A 22727-nucleotide genomic window follows, 5' to 3' on the forward strand; every position below is an offset into this window, starting at 1 on the left:
ATCACAACGTGAGCTTGTAGAACCAAGTATCAAGTATGTTACTTCCAGGTCCGTTTTACCAATTATAGAGGGTTTAAGCTAGCCTACGTTTAAGTGGTACCGGATATGCAGCTCGGCAAATAAAAGCTGAATTGATCCCAGTGCATGACGCTGGGACAATTTCACGATAAATGCAGATAAAGAAGTGTTTTTTATCACGATAAACGATAATAAGGATTATCGTCCCATCCCTAATACATTATTAACCAGGGTCCGACAGGGCTCTATACTAGGTCCGCTAGTATTTACATACATGTATATGCCAAAAAAGGTGATCTACAAGCTCACAGCTTGTAGTAGATCGACTATTTGTCCCAGAACCAGGACAATAGAACAACATGTTTAACTTGAGTTAGGATTCAGGCTGACATTCAGTTAATTTGTGACCTGCCTTAGCATTATCTGACAGATGTCTGACTAAGCACCTTAGTGGAAAGAGGTTTTATTATGTTTTTTTCCCAGGGTTTCTGAGTAATAGTTTTGCTCTGAATGGAAATTGAGCCTTAGCTTTGAAATGTGTAAATGTAAGATGAAAAGCAAGAGGAGAATGGCTTAGGAAGCCACTGTAGGAAGAGCTTATCAACAGCAGTCACACATCACTGGAGGCATTTCCTTCCTCTGGAGACCAGATCTTGTTGGCAGGATGATAATAATACAGCAGTAGATAACAAGCCAAAACACAATGAAGAGACCTGCTTCAATACTAATACTAATAGCTTGGAACTTGTACAGCACCTTTCATGAATCCAAGGACGCTTTACATCAACGAACAAACAAACAAACAAATAAAACAATAAACAACTATTTGCCATATAAGCATAGAGGTATAATATAATTTACGGACTGCCCTGCCCCCAGTTATTTATTCATCAATGCAAGTTGCTCAGTGACGTTTGAAGCACCCGGAAGACTTCCGAAAGTACCTTGATTGGCCTAGTAGGCCATTTTGTCTTGAGTGACAGAGCAGGCGCACTAGGGTACGCAGTAGCATTAGTAATACGCACGCGCAGTAATGTTTCTAAATGCTATCCCAGGTTTGACCACCACACCAGGCAACGGCTGCTTCAATGCTCTACCGTGGTTCTGGGGGCTCGCTTGGCCATAAGCCTGAGAGAATAGGTGCCTTTTCAAGGCAGCCTTAAAAGAGTGTTGGAGCATGGCGAATCTCTATTTGGAAGAGAGTTCCACAGGGTGGGGGGGCTGCCACACTGAAGGCTCTGTCCCTTAAGGTTCGCTTGCTTGTTTGGGGAATAGAGAGGAGGTCCAAGTCTGTGGACCGCAGGTTCAGTGACAGAGTACCTTTATGGAGGAGGCCTGAGGGTGTTGAGACAACATGAGACAACATGTTGAAATGACTCACACCTGACTTTTTAGTTTGATGACAGTCAACATGTTCAGTGTTGTTTCATGTTATATATTTGGAGTCCGAAAACAATGTATGTAGCATTTAAAAGCCTGGAATGCTTCATGAAAGTCCATTAAACTCAAAATGAATTTTCATGTCATCCGATTAAAAATGTTAAACGTAGGTATTGTGCTGCATTACTGGATTTTTTGCAATCCCAAGTCACACCAGCAGGTGGCAAAAATAGACAGACTGACCATTCTATTGGAAAGAGCATTACATTTTCATGCAGTATTTCAGTGTCTGCGTGGACAATGATTTTCACACTCATCACACAAGACACTGAATTGTTTTGTTCAAGTTTTGTCGTCATTGTGTGCGGAATGGGTGATGGGTGATGTGAGAGAACACAGCTAAGCTGACCAGAAGAGGTAGTGAGCGATGCGGATGTCCCCTATGGCTCTCCGTAGCAGGAACCGAACCAGAGAGCTGTCAAGGTAACACTCATACTTCAGAGCCTGCAAGAGAGAGAGAGAGAGAGAGAGAGAGAGAGACAGACAGACAGAGACAGAGACAGAGAGAGACAGACGAGATGATGTGTAAACCTCATATGTTGTGCATTATCAGTCACAGTGGAGCGTACTAAAGTAAATAAACTGTTCTGTGCTTAGGGCTGTTACAATTATGACATTTTATGTGATGATTCATTGTCACAAATAATTGCGATTGGCAATTTATTTGTGCTTTTGTCGCTGAACACTAGAGCATATGAATGCAAATTACATTTCTGTTTGGCTTTGAAGTTGCACAGGGCAGATATGAAAAAATAACCTAAATATACAAAGGAATGACTGGCATATTTAATAATAACTTTATTCTTTATACTGTACATTTATACTGAAATAGCTGATCTACAAACTCAGCTTGTAGATCTGCTATTTCCACTACTTTTTGAAAGTGTCTGAAACTATATGAACATTTCTCAACATGGAAACGATTATGACGATTACCGGTATGCAAAAATAATTGCGATTATCTCAAATAATTGTGATTAGACGAGTATGTAATAATTGTGACAGGCCTATCTGTGCTCAGTGTGTTTGCATGAGCGGTATTACCTGGACCAACTGAGGAAGGAAGTCCAGCAGCTCTGGGTCTGAGATAGAGTCCATCCACTGCACCGCTGTCCTCCTCAGCTCCTGGTCTGGAAACCTGTTGCACACAACACACACATTTTAATTATTTATTTGAATCCACACATTACAATTAATTTACAGGGAAACAAATATTAACGGGGTTGATAGTTCATGTAGACTCTTAAGGATACACATAGCACCTTCTCCAACACACAGACAATCTGCCCATAACTGCTGAAACAGCAATATTTAGACAGCTGTTTGGCCTTGCTCTTTGACATGCCAGCGATTGTTAGGCCTCTCGTGGTCAATTTATGGCCCAGGATTCCAAATATGAGTATTGAGAATGGACATCTATACCCATGGTCTGTTATGATTCTGAGATTCTAAGTAAAATCATTCATCATTATGTATGAGTTGTTCCTTTATTGATAGGGATAGACAGTAGGCTGACAGGAAATAGGGGAGAGAGATGGGGAGTGACATGGGCAGCAAAGGCCGTCGGGATCGGGACTCAAACCCGCAACGCGCTGTCAGGCTACACCGAGCCTAGGTGCCTGGACCGCTACACCAGCGGCCCAGGCCTGGCCTGGAGTCAGACGAATCCGCCAGTGCAAAAATAAAAAATAATTGCCCTTGGTGGATTTGGGTCTTGCTCCACTCAATTGATTGTGAATCCATTTCCTCCCTTCGAAGAGTTGGGTGACCAATCAGGGCCCAGTATTGGTAACAAGCGAGATGTTTTTATTCAACAAATCTATTTTACTTTTTTTATTTTTTATTAGTACATTGATTAGTCTGATTATCCACTTAAGCCCTGTATTATACTTTGTTGTACAATGGTGAGGTGCAAACATTTTCTTTTTTAAATAATGGTTAATCAAGGCCAAAGTTTGAAATAATCATGATACTGATTTGAAGTCATATCGCCCAGCCCTGATTGTAGCTGTATTTACAGATAACGGTGAAAGCCATTGCCATGGTGACAGTAAACTTACCTCTGGTTATTATTACAACAGAACCAGTTCTATCTGTAACTGACATCCTGGAAACACTTGCCTAATACTAGGAGTTGCCATGGTAACATGTGCCATTAGCAATGTTGTCAAGGAGATGGGTACCTGAGGGACCGTAACCATGGTGCATCTTCCAATCTGGCTGCTCGCTCCTTAATCACGGCTGCCTGGAACACTGGTTCCCAAACTTTTTCACGTCAAGGACCCCCAAATTTTATGTGTATTTGGCCACGGACCTAGCCTGCTCCGCCTGAATTGACATTTCGTTTCACGCCAAAACAATTTTTTAAAGGGGTGTGGCTAGCAATTCAGGGTCTGAACCAGGCTACCACGGACCCCCATCAGATAATATTTTGTGCCAGAGACCCCCCCATACAAGAGTTTTGTTGTATTCCAATAATTTATGTTCAGATTTATTTATTTTTTACCACTGTCCTAGAAAACTCTTAACATGTGTGCAAAGTACAAAGAAGCTGTTGAGAAGTAAAATAATTGGTTAAGGCAGTGGTTATCAAACCTTTTCACATCAAGGATCCCCAAATTGATATATATTTGCCTGCATGCCGTGCATGGACCCCCATCTGAAAAGATTTTGCGTCAGGGACCCCCATAAGAGTCACAATTCTCAAGATCAGCTATCTTTGAATAGTAAATATTCAAACTATGGGTTAAATGCTTAAACTACAGTTGAAGCATTTTCGAAAGTTTCAGTTAATTTAGGCTGTTTTACTGGAACCCCTCTCAAGGACCCCTGGGGGTCCCCGGCCCCCACTTTGAGAACCAGTGGTTTAAGGGTAGGCATGCCTTAGTTCTCTGGGGCTAGACGAGGTCTTGCTGCAGACCAGATGCGGTCTAGTGTTTGTCTTTAATGGTCGGACATAAAAGGACCTGGCCTCAGATGGAATAAGCCATGTGGTGAGCAGCACACATCCCACACACACAGACCTGCAGAGTGAGTGATCTCTTCTCTACAGCCAGAGAGAGGGATGTGGACGTGAGGAATCTGAGGACAAGACCATCTGCTGCTCTGTTTTAAAGTGGCAGGTGTTCGCAAACATCGTTAATCCAAAGGCAACCCCTGCTCTCGCCGACGCCTTCCTCCTTATGAAGGTGACCGCACGCTGTATGATATCAGCGGTCTTAGTGCAGTCTCAATCGAGAGACGGCACTTACCCAGCATAGTACACTGTAAATGATGCAAAATTGTTCATCCTAAGCATCTTGGGTCCTTCAGTGTGACAGGGTCAAGCACGGCCATCTACTTGCTGATCAACGCCATTGTACAGTAGGCTATGGCGGAGTTCTGGCTGGTCTGAAAATGGCTGCATTGTGGCTTGTTCTATGACAATAATGACAGACTGTTATTTTCTTGTAGACAAAACAGGCTGTAGTTTTGTCGTGTGACCAGGTGGATCATCATGATTTTACCTCATTACTTGCGCCAGCAGAGCGTGCAAGTAGGGTGAGGAGTGCTGTCTGTGGGTATGTGGGTGGTTGACAGTATGAGGGAGCAGCATTCTCGCTGACATCACCACCAACCAACAAGTGTCGTCACATACCCACAGACAGAGCTCATCACCCTACTTGCACGCTCTACTGGCGCACAAGTAGGCCTATTTTGGCTATGAGTGCACAAGGAGCAAGTAGGCACCTTGACAGAGTGCAGTCTAGTTTCAAATGGTACAGTGTTAAATGATCATAAAAGACGGACACAATTATGCAGCGTGCCAACACCTTCAACTAACAGTTCAGCAAATATCTTGGTTCCTCTATATCCATCCTCACAAAACAAGCAAATGGATGATGTGTGTACAGTATGTGTCTCTCTCTCTCTCTGTCACGCTGTCCTTGAACTTACGAGCCGTGCAGGAGTCCCAGGGCATCCTGGTGGCTGAGGCAGGCCCACTGGCGCAGCAGGGCATAGATATCAGGCAGGCAGGCCCACTCCCAGCGCGGGGCGCTGGCGAGCACCAGGGGCAGGGCTCCGCTCTCGGCCTGGCAGAAGGCCCTCTTCTCCCACACCAGCCGCTTGTCCTCCACAGTCAACCTGGAGAGACACACGTGTTGTTTAAGACATCAGTTTACTTTATAGTGAGTCTGCTTCATTGTACAGGACACTGAGAAAAGAAAGAGGTAGAGTAGAGAAGAGAAAGAAAAATAGAAAGGATGATATGCAACCCAGGTTGTGTGTTGGTCTTGAGCCAGTGTGTTCAACTAGGTTCACTACCAGTACATTCCTCTATCGACTCTATTTAATACTGCAAAGTAAAATCCTCAATGTTAATTTTGAGTCAGTTTCAGTCAGTTTTTATATGATAATGTTGTAGCCTACTTAAAAGAAATGTTTGAGAGCAAGAGCAAAAGTGCATACACGAGAGTGAGAGAGACACTGAACTACTACTGTACAGTATGAACACTGAACAGAGCAACTACCAATACAAATATTTGAAAATGAGCTGCTTTTTGTCTTAAAAGGTATTATACCAACTGACAGCAAAATCTTGAAATGTGCCATTTGTTTCCAAAGCTGTCACCTAAGCTACCCTTATGTACACTAGCTATTTGTAACAGCAAATGCATTGTTGTGGTTTTGTAAACTAGCTTTTCTAGTTGCAATGTGACTGTTTACACATTTCTTTATCCATTTTATTGTAGATACATTTGAGTTTTTACTGTTTTTATTTTACATTTGCTTTGGCAATATAAACATGTTTTTTCATGCCAATATACAGTAGCTCCTTTGAATTCAATTGAAATTAATTGAGCTAGCTTAAAGATCAGATCAGTCCAATATGTCTCTCGGCAGTTAACGCAGCATTGTTTCCCATATCAATAACCCCAGCTTAATTAATGTCCACGCTTACTTTGTACTCAAGTTCATATTTGTTCAGCTGTGAAACACTTTGAGCCTCGCACTACAGGAGTCACGCCAATAAACCTGGATAAAACCTTGAACATTTGGCAGGAATTGTACAGGTGAGGCGAGTGATGGAGACAGCCGACATGCACTGCTTGAGGTCACAGAGTACTCCATCATTATGTGTGTGCACGCACGCACACAACACCACTGTGGTGCAGACAGTAGGAAGGACATACTGAGACCCTAAGGTGACCCTAACAACTCTAACAGATGTGTGTGTGTGTGTGTGTGTGTGTGTGTGTGTGTGTGTGTGTGTGTGTGTGTGTGTGTGTGTGTGTGTGTGCATGCAAACAAACACACACACACACACACACACACACACACACACACACACACACACACACACACACACACACCTGTATGTGTAACTACGTTAGCAGACACCCCTCAGAGAGCAAGTTCTGTTAGGATTGGCAGCAACACAGCGACTGTTAGGCTTGGCTGACACATTTGGACGCGGTTGTTGTAAATGGCTTCATTTCCTTGGACCGAGTCACCAAAAACATCTTAACAGTCTGGAGAACAGGTTGCCCAGGAGCTCAATTCATCTCCTTTAGCTGATCCGAAAAAGATAAAACATATTTATTTATTTGTCCCCGTTGAGCGGGAAGTGGGTCAGTGAAGCAGCCAGGAATAGGATGTTGATAGATACAGCAGGAAGAATGTAAAGCAGCGATTCCCAACCTGTGGGCTGGGGCCCACTGGTGAGGCGTGAGGATATTGCAGGTGGACACCCAAATAATTGACAAAACAGAGATTTCAATGATAAAATAACATAAAAGGTCATGTTTTTCCGCCCTTTATCTTAAAAGAAAAACGTTTTTATTGTGATACAGATACATAGGAACTTAAAGTATACTACATTCCATTGATGAAAGCCGGAACACAATCGATTGATTGATCATTAAAATAATCATAAACTAAGAGATCAAAGTGTTCCATGTGCCGGTGGTGATATGAAGGAATAAAGGAAGAAGGACATCTAGTTCTCTGAGGTCACACTGGTGGTAAACAAGTCAGGCGGACGACTTTTAAAGGTCTTCTTTTTACAAAGAGCAGCAAACCTAATGTCTATACAACGCGTGCACGCACACAAACACACACACACACACACACACACACACACACACACAGAGATGTCCTCCTTGCAGTCTTATCTGAAAAGGAACACATGGAGTCAACATCAACACACACACACACACACACACACACACACGCACACGCACACGCACACACACACACACACACACACACACACAGCCGCCTCTTTCCTTCCGTCTTTCAAAAGGTACACACACCACAGACAGAGAATCCTGTTTATCTATAAACACAAACAAACGCGCCCACGCTTGGCTCCCAAGACAAGCACACAAGTATAACTAAATGCATGAATACGCGCGCAGTGCACGCACACACAGACACACACACACACACACACACTCATGAGAACGTCTATATGCCTAAGCCTCTAAAATGACCCCATGACAAGTGAGAACCGGGCCACATGCCCTCACAAAGCTAGAAAACACAAACACACACAAACACACACAATTGTTTCCATTCCTGCTTACACGCCCCCAGACAGCAAGTGTAATGTCAGGACCAGAAGGCAACGAGTTACGCACACACGCACACAAACACAGTAAGATGCTGAGCCTGCTCGTTCGCGTGTATCTATTCTGCATCTAGCATGAGCCAAGACCCAAATTCAGAGTGAATATTTTTAACTAAAATCTTTGCTTCTGGGGGTCCCCGGAACAAAATATTTTGAGATGGGGGTCTGTAGCAACTCATAATGTAATAACGGCTCATAATGTAATAAGGGCTCATAATGTAATAAAAAAAATGTAATAATAACTCATAATGTAATAATCAGCTCATAATGTAATAAAAAAACAAGCGCATAACGTAATAACAGATTTTTCAATAATGTAATAATGTAATAATGTGTTACATTAAGAACCTCCACATAGGAGGCTCATAGTGTAATAAAACTTCATAATGTAATAATGTATTTTTATTACATTATGAGCTGATTATTACGTTATGAGCTTTTATTACATTTTAATTATTACATTATTCGCTCTGTATTTATTACATTATGAGCTGATTATTACAGTATGAGTTTTTATTAAATTTTTGGGGCTGTGTGCAGCTCCCTATACGTGGCTGTGTGGGTCTGTCTGTGTGTCTGTCTGTCTGTGTGTGTGTGTATGTAGCCTGACTTCGGCGCGTAACTAGTGCCGCACCATTTACGCCACTCGCGCAATATATACATCAAAATGTGCGGCTCGGCCGGGAATGGTGTTCTATTACCTTTCGTTCCGATCCGCCTTACCATGCCGACGTAATCGGCAAAAAACAACGCTTAATTGTCCCCATTGACTTATAATGGGACAATGCAAGAAATCACTTTCAAGTATTTTTCTCTCGTAAACCATAGGAGCTACAGTTTCAAACCTCGGAGCTCCACTTCACACGGGTGTGATTTTTTATTACATTATGAGCCATTATTACCGTATTGGTTGCGGGTAACACACCTTGCCAACTTTGTTGATGAAGAATGGAGCAACTATCTGCTAAGCATGCAGCAAATAAATACGGGATCTACACCATGAATTTACATTTTTCCAATTTTTATGTATTTCTTTGGTGTCCCACCAGCACGTTCTATCCTCACAAAGTCCTATTTCTGACCATTGTGTCTTTCTTAGTTTATGGGCAGATCTATGTAAGCAGGTCTCAGAACGGGCTGTCTGATTTTAGGTCAGATTGTGACAGCACAATCAGGACCTACTGCTACTGCTGTGCTGAGTGGGGGTTGGGGAGGGGTGGGCAGGCCTGAGAAGGAGGCAGGAGGAGCTGGGAGAGGGTTGGGGAGGGGTGGGCAGGCCTGCTGAGCAGGAGGTGGGGAGGAGTGTGGGGCCAAAACTGGCACAATAGCGCAGTCCTCCCTACCACTCAGGACAAGGTGGTACTGCAGCAGAAAATGCTCTGAAAGACAGGCAGAAATGACAGGGGCATTTATGGTAATTTAGCCTCAAACCTTTTGAAAAACGTTTTTGGGACACAAACAATGTTATCCTGCGCAGAATGTGCAGGCAGCTTCCGGCGCCGCAGCCGAGAGTGATCTACAAGTTCACAACGGTTGCATCTGCGACGCGACGTGAACTTGTATGTCTGCTGTTAACCGGAAGTGTCCCGCAAATAATGCTACAGTAAATTCTTGTGGAAACAGGTGGATATAAATTATTTTTAAATGCATGGTGTAAAACCATTAACTGTACAAAGAGCATCCGCAATGTTCAACGTACAGTTCATGATTGTATCGACACTGGGTGTTGATGCAACATCGATAATATCCCCATGTGGTCAGTATGACGACAGTCTGCTATTGCTAGTTCTGGGCCACTTTGCCGAAGGTCATGGGGACCATTATGTAAGCCTTGATGGACCAGTCACACACTTCGAAGTGGTGCGCTCTCCTCTGCTTCCTGGACTATTTGAATCAAGTGTGTGACTTTGTACAGTTAAATGATCCCCATATGTACCCTTAATTGCTGGACTATAAGCCGCAACTAAATATAATCCGCAGCAGCTAAATTTAGAACACAAAAACAAATGGTTACATATATAAGCCGCACCTGACTGTAAGCCGCAGGTGTCCTTCCTGCTTCCTGCTAGAGCGCCCCTGGTGGCCATTTGCTGTAAAAATCTATATATAAATCCTTGTTAATTCATTCGTAGTTTACGGCCGAGGAGCCCGAAGTTTTTCCTATGTCTTTCACTGCTGGCTTCTCCTACCTGTTAAAGCGGCCGCTAATCCAGTTCCCATCGTGCGTGATCGGACACTGCTATGCATCGTGTGTTCGCATATTCCATCAGCTTCTCAAATCCTTTTATGTTTTTTTCAATTGATCAATAAGTTCTCCGTCTGTAAGCTGCCGTGTTTACACAGAAAGCTGACGAATAGAGGATAGAGGACGGACAGCCGCTTCCGGTTTACGGTCTCAATGTTAACTGGTCCGCTCAATAATGTGTCCGTGTAGAAACCGATCACGGAGCATTAGTTCCGGCCTATATTAGTTCCGCTTCGATAAATTATTTCTTTTTAATTAAAGCTTATTAAATCTTCGGGTTCCTCGGGCATGGCAGGGAAGGGGTACAAAGGGGTATTTTTTTGGCAGAGGTTGAGTTAAAGACCATTGTAAAACTAACTGTCCGTTAACTGTAAAAATCTCTATATAAGCCGCACCGTTGTATAAGCCGCAGGGTTCAAAACATGAGAAAAAAGCTGCAGCTTATAGTCCGGCAATTACAGTATTCATTTGCTGCATGTTTAGCTTTAGTTGCTCCATTCTTCATCAACAAAGTTGGCAGGGTGTGTATAGGGCATTAGGGCTGTCACAATTATTACATAATCGTCTAATCTTGATTATTTGACATTATCGCAATTATTTTGTCATAATCGTCATAATCGTGAATGTTGAAAAATGTCCGAAATAGTGGAAATAGCAGATCTACAAGCTCACAACGCGTCGCATCGCGATACGTTGTGAGCTTGTAGATCGGCTATTTCCACTATCAAAGTTATTTTTTAAGTAGTAAGTTGTCAAATATGTCAGTAATTTCTTTGTATATTTAGGTTATGTGTCATATCTACCATGTACAACTTCAAAGCCTAAAAGCCAAACAGAAATGTAATTATCAACGACAAAAACACAATTAAATCGTTAATCGCCAATTATTTGAGTGACAATTAATCGTCTTGTAAAATGTCATATCATGACAGCCCTAGGTGTGTAGCAACCAATAATGTAATGTAAATGATTCATAATGTAATAATAGCTCATAATGTAATAAAAGATTTAATGAAAACTCATAATGTAGTAATCAGCTCATAATGTAATAAAAAACGAGCGCATAATGTAATAATTAAAATGTAATAAAAGCTCATAATGTAACAATCAGCTCATAATGTAATAAAAATACATTATTACATTATGAAGTTTTATTACATTATGAGCCTCCTATGTGGAGGTTCTTAATGTAACACATTATTACATTATTACGTTATTGAAAAATCTGTTATTACGTTATGCGCTCGTTTTTTTATTACATTATGAGCTGATTATTACATTATGAGTTTTTATTACATTTTTTTTATTACATTATGAGCCCTTATTACATTATGAGCCGTTATTACATTATGAGTTGCTACAGGGTCCGCAGCCAAATACATATAATTTTGGGGGTCATTGTTGACATGACAAAGTTTGAGAACCACTGATATAGCAACATACGTTTTTCAGAAAACTGTTAGGATTTAGAAGACATTAGTAGAATCGGCCTGTATCAGCGGTTCTCAAACTTTGTCATGTGCTGCAGATGCACACGCTGCTCGTTCATGGTACAGCACATGGATAAGACGTTGGCTAATGGTCTGAAAGTTCAATGTAAAATATAATTGTAGTTAAATATAAAACAAAACCCTAATGTGGGGAATCAGCTGGTACTCTCCCTCTCTCTCTGATTTACATTCAGTGATCTTTTAAAATGGCAATCTTATAAAAACACACACACACACACACACACACACACACACACACACACACACACACACACACACACACACACACACACACAGGACAAAAGAGGAGGGGATGAGAGGGGGATGGGTAGGAAGAGGGGAGGGGTGACCGTAATATCAAGGGGAGGGGTCCTTTTTCCACCAGCTGCTGCTCTGACATCATCATTTTCTGACTGACCAACACGCACGCGCACGCACACACACACACACACACACACACACACACACACACACACACACACACACACACACACACACACACACACACACACACACACACACACACACACACACACACACACACACACACACACACACACACTTCCCCTCTCTCACCCTATTGTTATTTGTCTCTACCTCAATGTGTCCTAAATACGTCAAAAACGTAGTTGACGGCGTAAACAACACATTTCAAAGGCTGTATATAAATATGAAATTATATTAATCTGTCTGATAACTGGCCACTCTTTCTGTCTGATAACTGACCACTCTGTCTGATAACTGACCACTCTGTCTGATAACTGACCACTCTGTCTGTCTGATAACTGACCACTCTGTCTGATAACTGACCACTTTGTCTGTCTGATAACTGACCACTCTGTCTGATAACTGACCACTCTGTCTGATAACTGACCACTCTGTCTGTCTGATAACTGACCACTCTGTCTGATAACTGACCACTCTGTCTGTGGTGAGGTACTGTAGGTGTGCGTGCATGGGCTAGCACCCTCTGTATATCTTGATTATAAAGATAAAGATTTTGAAAGTGAAGATTTGAATAGTGATACCGTTGGAAATATCCCAGTGTGTTTTCAGATTATTGTGGAATGATGCTGTCTTTCACTCTTGTCTATCAGTCTGTATCATTTTGTCTGTATGACATTCTATCTGATCTCTAACTGACAATACAGCCAAGTCACCTGACCTGATGTTTTCAACACTTTGAGTCTATGCATATGTTTGTACATACTTGTGTCAATGTGAGACTGCATGTCTGTCTGTCTGTCTGTCTGTCTGTCTGTCTGTCTGTCTGTCTGTCTGTGTGTGTGTCTGTGTGTGTGTGTCTGTGTCTCTCTCTGTGTGTGTGTGTGTGTGTGTGTGTGTGTGTGTCTGTCTGTCTGTCTGTCTGTCTGTCTGTCTGTCTGTCTGTCTGTCTGTCTGTCTGTCTGTCTGTCTGTCTGTCTGTCTGTCTGTCTGTCTGTCTGTCTGTCTGTCTGTCTGTCTGTCTGTCTGTCTGTCTGTCTGTCTGTCTGTGTGTGTGAGAGGCATGAAGGTTGTAAAGATATAATTTCCCTTCATTGTGTAAAACAGAAAAATAAAGCTTCCTGTGTAGTGTCCTCAGACGAGGAGGCCCAGTCTGGTAAATAACACCACGTCTCCAAAGACTGCCACAGCTGCTGCAGGCATTTATAAAACCCCTTCCCCCAAAACATGCATGCACGCATGCACACACGCAAGCACACGCAGTCGCGCACACATATATACACACACACACACACACACATGAACACGCACACGCACATGCAGAGACACACATACACACACGCACACAGTATACTGTATATACTGTACACACATTCAATCAACGCTCACAAATGAAAAGTGTTGGCAGTGAGACAACAAAGCAAATCAGTAAAGGTGAAGTGCTGTCATTAACAGGACATTATGTGTTCTTTATAATGAGCCTACATGTTCCACGTAGAATCTTTTCAAGTGGGTCTTTATGAAGCGAGCGTAATAATGTAAGGGAGAATCCAAGACAACTCGTGCATTCGTAAGGAGAAAACGTATTTACTCTCTGCAAGTGACTATGAATGTGAGCACCAGCTAAATATCTGACGGTCTATGGCTGTATAAATCCATGCTGTATAAATAGATGTAAACAGGATATTGCAGCAGCAGCAATAGAAGGAAGTCCACGCGTTAACGCACGTTTTTGTGGCAATGATTTGACCCAGAGTGAAGGAGAGAGGAGAGAACTAATGGACACTGAGGACAGGAAAAACAGGATGCAACAAAGAGAGGCAGAAACACAAGGCACTGTATGAATGAGGTCTGTGTACATGCATGTGCAGACGTGTGTGGACACAGAAGAAGACCGTCCAGACACGCACACAGCTTCCTGAGAGAGGCTGAGAACTGAAGAGAAAGGGGAGAAATGTTAAAGTGTGATTATGTGCATGTGTCCTACGGGCCTGTCTACCTGAGCTGCAGTCTGCCTGACATGTCAATTGGCCTGCTCTGTTCAACAACTTAAACCCAATATACTTGACTGGAGTCTCCCAGGGTTCTATTCTATTACTTGGCTGCCTTTTTCCAACTCTCTACATCAAATCTCTTTGCCCGAAAATAGCAGACCTTGCTGATCTTGCTATTTTTCGTCAAATGTTCACACCATAAAAAGGACGCTAGGGCTCAAGTGGTTAATTGGGCTATATTTCTTTCAGACAGGTAATGATGAGTTCAGGGCCTGCAGCTGGGTACGGGCCTTTAAAAAGGGTCAAGGCCGAGTCCCTTGCCGTCTCTCCTCAGGGCCCAGGCCCACCTTTTGGTTTGGTTGGTTGTTTGTTTCTTTTTCCACCGTACAACATTTCTAGCTAACGTGATCAGTCATGCAGTAAAAGACTCCCACTTCACGCTGCCAGACTAATGTCCAGACATCATTCATTAGTCATGATTAATTTAATTATTTACGTACATTAAATGTCTGGACTAAATAGATCTTTACCATGTGGTTTTCTCCTCTTTCCTGGTCACCGTTAACAAGGTTTGAGTGTGCGTGTGCGTGCGTGTGTGTGCGCGCGCATGCGTGTGTGCGTCTTTGTAGATGAAACTTTACTGCACCATAATATTTGTGTCCTTGTATACATTTCCTTTTGTGCGGAAATAAATAAAGTGTTAAAATGTGTGTGTGTGTGTGTGTGTGTGTGTGTGCGTGCGTGCGTGCGTGCGTGTCTGCGTGCGTGCGTGCGTGCGTGCGTGCGTGCGTGCGTGCGTGCGTGCGTGCGTGCGTGCGTGCGTGTGACTGACTGACCAGAAGAGGGACTTCTTGCGCAGGACATCCTGCAGTTGGATCTGACTGACGGTGTCCAGCCTGGAGAAGTCGTATTTTGGACAGAAGTCAGCCGGTGCCGGGGTGCTGAAACGCACCTCAAACGACGAGGTGGGGAAGTCCACCTTATGGGACACAGAGAGACACAGACACCATGAAGACAGTTGGAGGAAAAAACATCATGGCCAGCAGGGACGTGCAGAGAATGTTAGAGAGGCAGGGGCTGAAATTTCGAAAAGGACCTTTTGGTGAAAATAGCAGACCTCCAAGAAAACAGCAGACCTCCAAGCTCAGCTTGGAGGTCTGCTATTTTAGGTGCTTGATACCACACTGAACTAAGAATAATCAAGTGAATACTGGAGATGTGGCGTAACGGCATGGATTTCTACACAGAGAGAGCAAAGACGCTGCATTGAAGTTAAGGAGAGTTTGGACAAGGCAATTCCCTTGAATGCTTCCTTCAGATATGGCATGGAAAGGTGGGCATTTGCATTTCTGTCACCATAGTGAAAACTGCATTCATGGTCTGGAGAGGGCACTTTTTACAGACAGATAAAAGAGCAGGGGCTCAAGCCCCTTTTGATGTCTATGTGTGCAAACACCTCAGTGTTCATTTAACTACGGATGGGTCCCTCACTGCAAAATCTATTTAATTCTGAGGACATAAAGATTTTGCAGTGGTTTCCACAGAAATGTGCCAGGTCCAATCCCCAATGCAGGCACTGTGTATTGTCAAAGTGTGAACCCACCCGCCCCCATACCTGCTCTTTATTCTACGTAAATCCGGATAAGAGCATCAGATACATTCCAACTGGAACCTTTTGCTCAAGATGCAGTTTCCGACATATTAGTTTAACAGAAACTGTAGCTGTTTGTTTGCTATTCTAATACAGTTGGCAGAACTGCAGTTGTTATGTTGGAAGAAAAATAGTGATCTGATGGATTAAACGATTGCCGAGTTGGCCCCAACACACACGCACACAGACACACACACGCACACAAACAAACACAGCAGAGAGGAAGTGAGAAAACAGATGCCATAGCGGAAGAGAAATGAGCCTCATGGCTGCTGAGAGCTGGAGAAGAAGACATACACAGAGAGATAGAAAAAAGAGGAGGAATGGCGGAAATAAGTGCAGAAGACCCAAACAGCTGACAGTGTCTGAGGGAGAGAGGGAGGGAGGGAGGCCAATATATCGGTTAATGAGGGACAGATGTGTTTAGCGTCCCAGATGTCCTCTACCCTCGCTGAGATGTGTGTGAGTGTCTGTCTCTTTCCATCAATACACATTAATATGGTAATGAGGAAACAATACAGTGGGGGACACATGCACGCAAAAGCGCCCACACAGGCACGCGCATGCACGTGCACAACGGGCACCCACACACAGTGTGTGTCAGTCTAGCCAATGCACTGAGGCAAAGAATCCAACGGGCACAAAACGGAGAGTTGGCAGTGTCACACTATGCTGGTAGGACAGGAAGCACGGGAGCTTACACTAACATAGGAAAGACCTAGAACAATGTGTGTGTGTGTGTGTGTGTGTGTGTGTGTGTGTGTGTGTGCGCGCGCGTGCGTGCGTGCGTGCGTGCGTGCGTGCGTGTGTGTGCGCGTTTCAATGGGGACAAGCAAGAACCTGAAGGGTACGTTCTGGTGAGATATACACAGTAACTGACCTACTTACAATATTCTCTCTGTAGTGTGTGCATGTGTGTGTGCGTGTGTGCGTGCGTGCGTGTGTGTGTGTTTCTCTACTGTATCTGTGTGAACCAAATAAATGTTCTCACAAGGATACAAAGTTAAAGCTATACTGTGTAAGTTGCTCAACTGGTGGTCTGTAGCAGTATAGCAAACCGCGGTCGCGTTTGCTTTTTTCGTCCGTTTTTCGCTCGCGGACCGGGCCGTCAGACCACCGCGTCCGCCTCGCCTCGCCGAGACGCTTTCAATGAGGTCTCCCGTGTCCTTCTACGAGCAGCGGTTGGGGAGTTACATGCTAGACTCCTCCAGTGTAAACACTGCAGTGTACTTCCTGAAGGCGTGTTTCCTAAACCCACCAGAGAGCCCGGCAGTGTATGTTCTGCGCTGTGATTGGCCGGCAGTGTATAACCCTCGCTGTGATTGGCCGGTAGTGTGATGACGCAATTTTTCCGCGAAAACCGGTCCCGGGCAGGGATCATAGAAAACATATAAAGAGAAGGCTTTAGAAGCTGAAAATAACGGAGTGGGGGTTCTAAAACTTTAGCGATTTAACAGCTAGGACCATTTTAAGATTTGTTTTATAAAAAAAGTTACATGGTATAACTTTAAGCCAAGGTGAGTTCAAATGTATATATGTATAGAGGGTATGCATGCATAAAGTGAATGGCAAATCGAGTGGCAAAGTGAGTGGCAAAGTGAGTTTAACGTTGTTTAGTTAACGTAGTTTAATGCAATCAGATAGGACTTTTCTGTTTGGATGTATGGGCTGTCAAAGCCAGCATGTAGACCTACATCTGCAACCCCCATTAGGTGGTCCCCATTTGTGTGTGTCCTGTATAATTACTGTATGTAGATATAGTATAATATGCAATATATGCATGGGACACTACAGGTGTGTGTGTGTGTGTGTGTGTGTGTGTGTGTGTGTGTGTGTGTGTGTGTGTGTGTGTGTGTGTGTGTGTGTGTGTGTGTGTGTGTGTGTGTGTGTGTTACCTGCAGGATGACGCTGTCAGGCTGGCTGAAGTTGGGGGAGCTGGAGCGGGCGTTTCCACTTCCTGGTGTTGAAGGCCATAGACCCAGTAACTTCCTGCCACATGTCAGAACACTGCAGGGACATAGGATGAATGGCATACGCACACGCGCACACACGCGCACACACACACGGACACACGGACACACACACACACAAACGTGCAGAGAATGTTAGAAAGGCAGGGGCTGAAATTTCTAAAAGGGACTTTGGTGAAAATAGTGAAAATAGCAGACCTCCGGGCTCACAATGCATCGCAGCTGTGACCTTGGAGGTCTGCTATTTTCTGTACTTCATACCACACTGAACTAAGCATAATCAAGTGAATACTGGAAATGTGGCGTACAGCATGGATTTCTACACAGAGAGGGCAATTATTTCAACATAAGATGCTGCATTCAGTTGAGGAGTTTGGACAAGGCATTTCTCTTGAATGCTGCCTTCAGGTATGGCATGGAAAGAGGGCATTTGTGTTTCTTTCACCAACTGCATTCGTGGTTAGAGGGCACTTTTTACAGACGGGTAAAAGGGCAGGGGCTCAAGCCTCCTTTGAGGTCTATGTGTGCACGTGCCTGCTTGTGACGACTGTCCATTGGCTTCCAGTGACTACGTTAACTCTAACCTGTCATTCGTTCCATTGTTGTTCTATAATTAGGGCAGGTCATGGAGGTCAGCTCTGGACACAGCTGGTATGTTATGACCTGTCTTAACAGAAGCAGATGTTGCTCAAGACAGGTCCATGCTAACTCAGCTCCCTGCCTGTCTATCTCTGCACGGCCCTTAACTGTCTGCACCAGTTGAGACAAAAGGAATTTCTATGATGTCAAATAAATGAAGCTGGAAGTACATACCGGTATTTAAAAAAGATATGTATCAATGTGTCTCTCCCATGAACCCAGCCTGACATCTTTGCCATCACCACCTGGCCAGCACTGGCTATTTTGGAAATGCATTGTCTACTAGAAAAATTAGGGAAAAATGTGTTGTCATACTGTAAATATTCCAGGCTAGTCCCAGCCACCTTATCTGCCAAAAGCCTGTTACTTTCCACAGTATGCTTTGAACTGAACAGCAGAGAGTGTGTCAGTTTAGCCTGCGGCACCTACTGTAGCAGTCTGTAGCAGGCTGCTGTGTTTTGAATAGAAGCTTCAGAGTGTGACTCATATGAAGTAGACAATGAATTAACATGGTGGAAAACCCTGGCAGAGCTTCCACTACTACTGCGAAGTGTCCAATATGTGCATATGAGTAAGTGAGAGAAAATATGAATATCTGATATGTCTCTGAGGATATATGGATGTACAGTATGTGCATTGTCTGCAAATTCAGAGGCCATTTTACATAACAGAAAGGTGTCAAATGTGCATATACTGTATGTGTTCTGAGTCTGACATGTGTACCCAGTTGAACCGGATGGAAACAATAATCTGGTTGTGCTACTGCTATACTACTACTATTATTTGTTAATACAGAACATTTCTAGAGCTGCTGACCGGTAAGTACCGGCAAAAATACATTTCTGTCAGAGTGTGTTGTTGACAATGCCGCATTAATTGCTTTAATACAAGATTGTATCGAGGGTAGACTAATTACAATGAAGTGTTCAAACAGTGAAAGTAAAATCTACACAATACAGAAAATGTATTGTATTATCGTTACAGCGGCAATAGAGACAGATTTTCAGCAGTGACACGAGGCATAAAAAGGCGACTCTATGCCCTTGTACAGCATGTGCTGACTCTCTGTGGATGGTCTCTGTGGATGGTGTCAGAATGACACAAACCCCTCTCATTCCACTGAGTCACAATCCAGTGATAATGGGATAACAGTGCTCTCAAGGGCAGCCAAATGACCATTGATCTGTAGCATTGTTTTTTCTGCTAAATGTTCTATCTCTGCGAGAACATTTGACCCTCCAAATGTGTAAAAGGAAGAGGTGAGGGTGTGATCCAGCGTGAGCACCCCCACCCCCTTGTTTCCCATACATCCCCATACATCAGGGTTCCCCAATTAGTTTTCCCCAAGGGCCAAATCATGTCTAGGGTACCAAGCCGAGGGCCACAACATTGCAGGGGGCGACGGTGGCGTTCCCGCTACTCCAGTGACAGTTCAGATATCGTCGTTGTCGGGTGAAAATCTATTTAAACTAATGAAAACAGCCGATCTACAAGCACACAACGCCTCGCACCGTGAGTTGCTTGTAGATCTTCTGTTTTGACTACTTTTGTGCGACAGCCCTGTTTGATGAAGCAGAGCTTTACTCTGCGAAAGAACATACACATTTTGAGGTACGGGTTTTCCACCCGACAACGACGATATAATAGTGTTGTTGCTGCTCTTATGGGGCTTTTAAGCCGTGACATCATTTTGTAGGCAGAGGAGAACTCTGCCCCCAGAGCATTTTCTATCCCTCGCTATTTAAACAGATCCGAGACAAAAATAACGACTAAAGTATAATTCTAACACTTTCCTTTCAAAAACAAAGAGAAGAAAAATGTGTAAATAGTAAAAATAGTAAAAAGATTCACGGAAACTGGGGGCAGAAATTCTCCTCTGCCTACAAAATTATGTCATTCTTAACAGCCCCATACCACCATTATTACTGGGGTTGGTGGGGGCCAGACAGTAGCCCCCGCGGGCCGCAAATGGCCCACGGGCCGCCTATTGGGGAACCCTGCTGTACATAGTGTTTTTTTATAACTGCGATATTATTGTATGTTTTCTTTGCTTGCTATTTATTATGTCATGAATTAAATACAGAGGGCTTCCAATGTAAAAAAAGACCGTAAAAAGTCTTATTGGGATGTTCCTTTTAGGCAGGGTGTTTAACTGTACTTGTACTGTACTACATTTCAATTGTATTGACTATACTTGTACTGTTCTCCATTTTTGTCTAATAAAAATAATCAATCAATCAAACTCACTGTCTGAAGTTGAACAGAGGCATGGTGACCCATCCCAGCGCCTCCATGCCGCGGCGCTGTTTGCCCTTCTCCTCTGCCCCCCCTGGGGGAGGGAGAGGACTGGCATACAGAGTCACCGTCAACTGGGACTCCCTGGGCAACTGGTTGATCTGGACTGGGAAGCACACCCTGGAGACGGAGGGAGGGAGGGATGGAGAGAGAGAGAGAGAGAGAGAGAGAGAGAGAGATAGAGAGAGAGAGAGATGGGAAAAGTTAAATGAAAATAAGTTGCATTATAAGGATTTGATTAATTTCTCATCTGATATGTTGGGGCCCAATGATCCGTGGATCGGCCGTTCGAATCGTGGCTCCTCCTGTCCACATGTCAAAGTGTCCTTGGTCAAGACACTGAACGCCAAATTGCCTCCAATGAGTTAGTCGGTGTCAGCTTGCCACCATTGGTGTGTGAATGAGGGAAGTGAGGACGCTGGCATCGACTGTTTGCCGCTTCACCTCGCAACGTATGAATCATTGTAAAGCACTTTGATCACTTAGAAAAGTGCTATAAAAATGCAATTCAAAAATGCAAAAATGATTATTATTATACTGGCTATTCTCTAGCCTTTATTGACAGCGACAGTGGGGAGAGACAGGAAATGTGTAGAGAGAGGGGGAATCCAGGAATCAAACCGAGGACTCACTGGTCAAACACTGTAGTTGCTCTGATTGCATCATGACCCCGAACATCTCTTCACATCCTCATATTTAGTGTGTGATGATCATGTGACAAGCTAAACATGGCAACATTCTAAACCTAATTGCTGTTGGTTGTCTAAATCCCACAGGTGGTTGTGTTAGCTTTTATTAGCGTGCACGCTGAGCGAAATCTATGCAACATAATCACGCTCAGGGGAAGCTTTGGATGAACAGCTGTAATCACTCTCCAATGGAACAAAATATGTTCTGTAAAACAGATAGGTCTGTAAAAGAAAGTTCATAAACTATGTAATTAATTGATGGTATCATTAGTAACATTTTGGATCCACACAGTCAAAACATTAACTCAGAGTTACTGTGCAGGACAAACTATTAATTAACTATATGCTCTCAGGTGTCACAAAAATATTAGAGGAGCATCTTTAGGTCTTTACAGCCATTTCTGCTTTATACGTACAATACAGGAGCATTGGTCAGTGTAACAATTGTCCTAACAAGCATGCAGATCACATTTGAGATATGTAAAAAAAAAAAAAAAAAGTATGTGGAGAAGTGGACGGTCTGACAAAGAGCAGCATTGGGAAAGAAAGCAGGTGGAATCATCATTCTGGTCGCAATGTGTCATCAACTCCATATGAAATCCAAAGATTTGAGTATAGCTTATCCAGGGGAGAGCAAACTAACCTTTAGCCAAACTTGAAGATCGGTAGATTTTCACAATTTTTTTACATCATGTATACAAAAATATATATAAAAAAGAATCATTGTTATTACAATTGATTATGTTCTATATTGATAACAACAATTAGTTATATTTACTGTTGCACCCTTTTAAATACACAATATTTCTCAAAAGAACTTGTACTCTGGCTGTGACACCGTTAAAAAAACACCTCACAGCCCATTTCTTGGGCCCCATCCTCTGGTATTTCTCTACTGCATTGGACTTCTTCAAATGTCACTGAACTTAGGTTAAAAATATAACAACACAGCAATGCTTCAAATAAGAGCACTCTGCAACAGCAGCAGCTGGCCAAATATAACTTTCAGGGACAATACATGAGGCCCAGGGCCAAAGCAGGGGAAATAACCCAAGTCACCGAATGTACATACTGTACAGGGGTCTGGACTTACATTCATACACTAACAACTTCAACCCTAGTTGACCAGGGTGCCCCTGGCCTCTATACTAGGTCTGCACCTCTTTCCCTCAGCACCAGATCTCTTCTCCAATTGATCTACAAGCTTTCAATTTGTCACGACATGAACCACTGTGAGCT

At 43.3% G+C, this 22727-nt stretch overlaps 1 protein-coding gene across 2 annotated transcripts in view; it reads right to left on the reverse strand.

Moving 5' to 3' along the window:
* The window catches only part of pik3c2b (phosphatidylinositol-4-phosphate 3-kinase, catalytic subunit type 2 beta), an 89095-nt gene that overhangs the window by 19454 nt on the left and 46914 nt on the right, over positions 1 to 22727 (reverse strand). For both annotated transcript variants that reach the window (XM_080728992.1, XM_080728993.1), the window contains exons 13-18: positions 20752 to 20919; positions 17791 to 17902; positions 15081 to 15223; positions 5395 to 5583; positions 2503 to 2596; positions 1808 to 1902 (exon numbers count right to left, since the gene is read on the reverse strand). In XM_080728992.1, the coding sequence (XP_080585118.1) occupies positions 1808 to 1902; positions 2503 to 2596; positions 5395 to 5583; positions 15081 to 15223; positions 17791 to 17902; positions 20752 to 20919 (801 nt within the window). The remainder of the gene's footprint in view (positions 1 to 1807; positions 1903 to 2502; positions 2597 to 5394; positions 5584 to 15080; positions 15224 to 17790; positions 17903 to 20751; positions 20920 to 22727) is intronic.

The sequence above is a fragment of the Nannobrachium achirus genome (genome assembly GCF_963921795.1).
Source record: "Nannobrachium achirus genome assembly, chromosome: 6".
NCBI classification, from domain to species: domain Eukaryota; kingdom Metazoa; phylum Chordata; class Actinopteri; order Myctophiformes; family Myctophidae; genus Nannobrachium; species Nannobrachium achirus.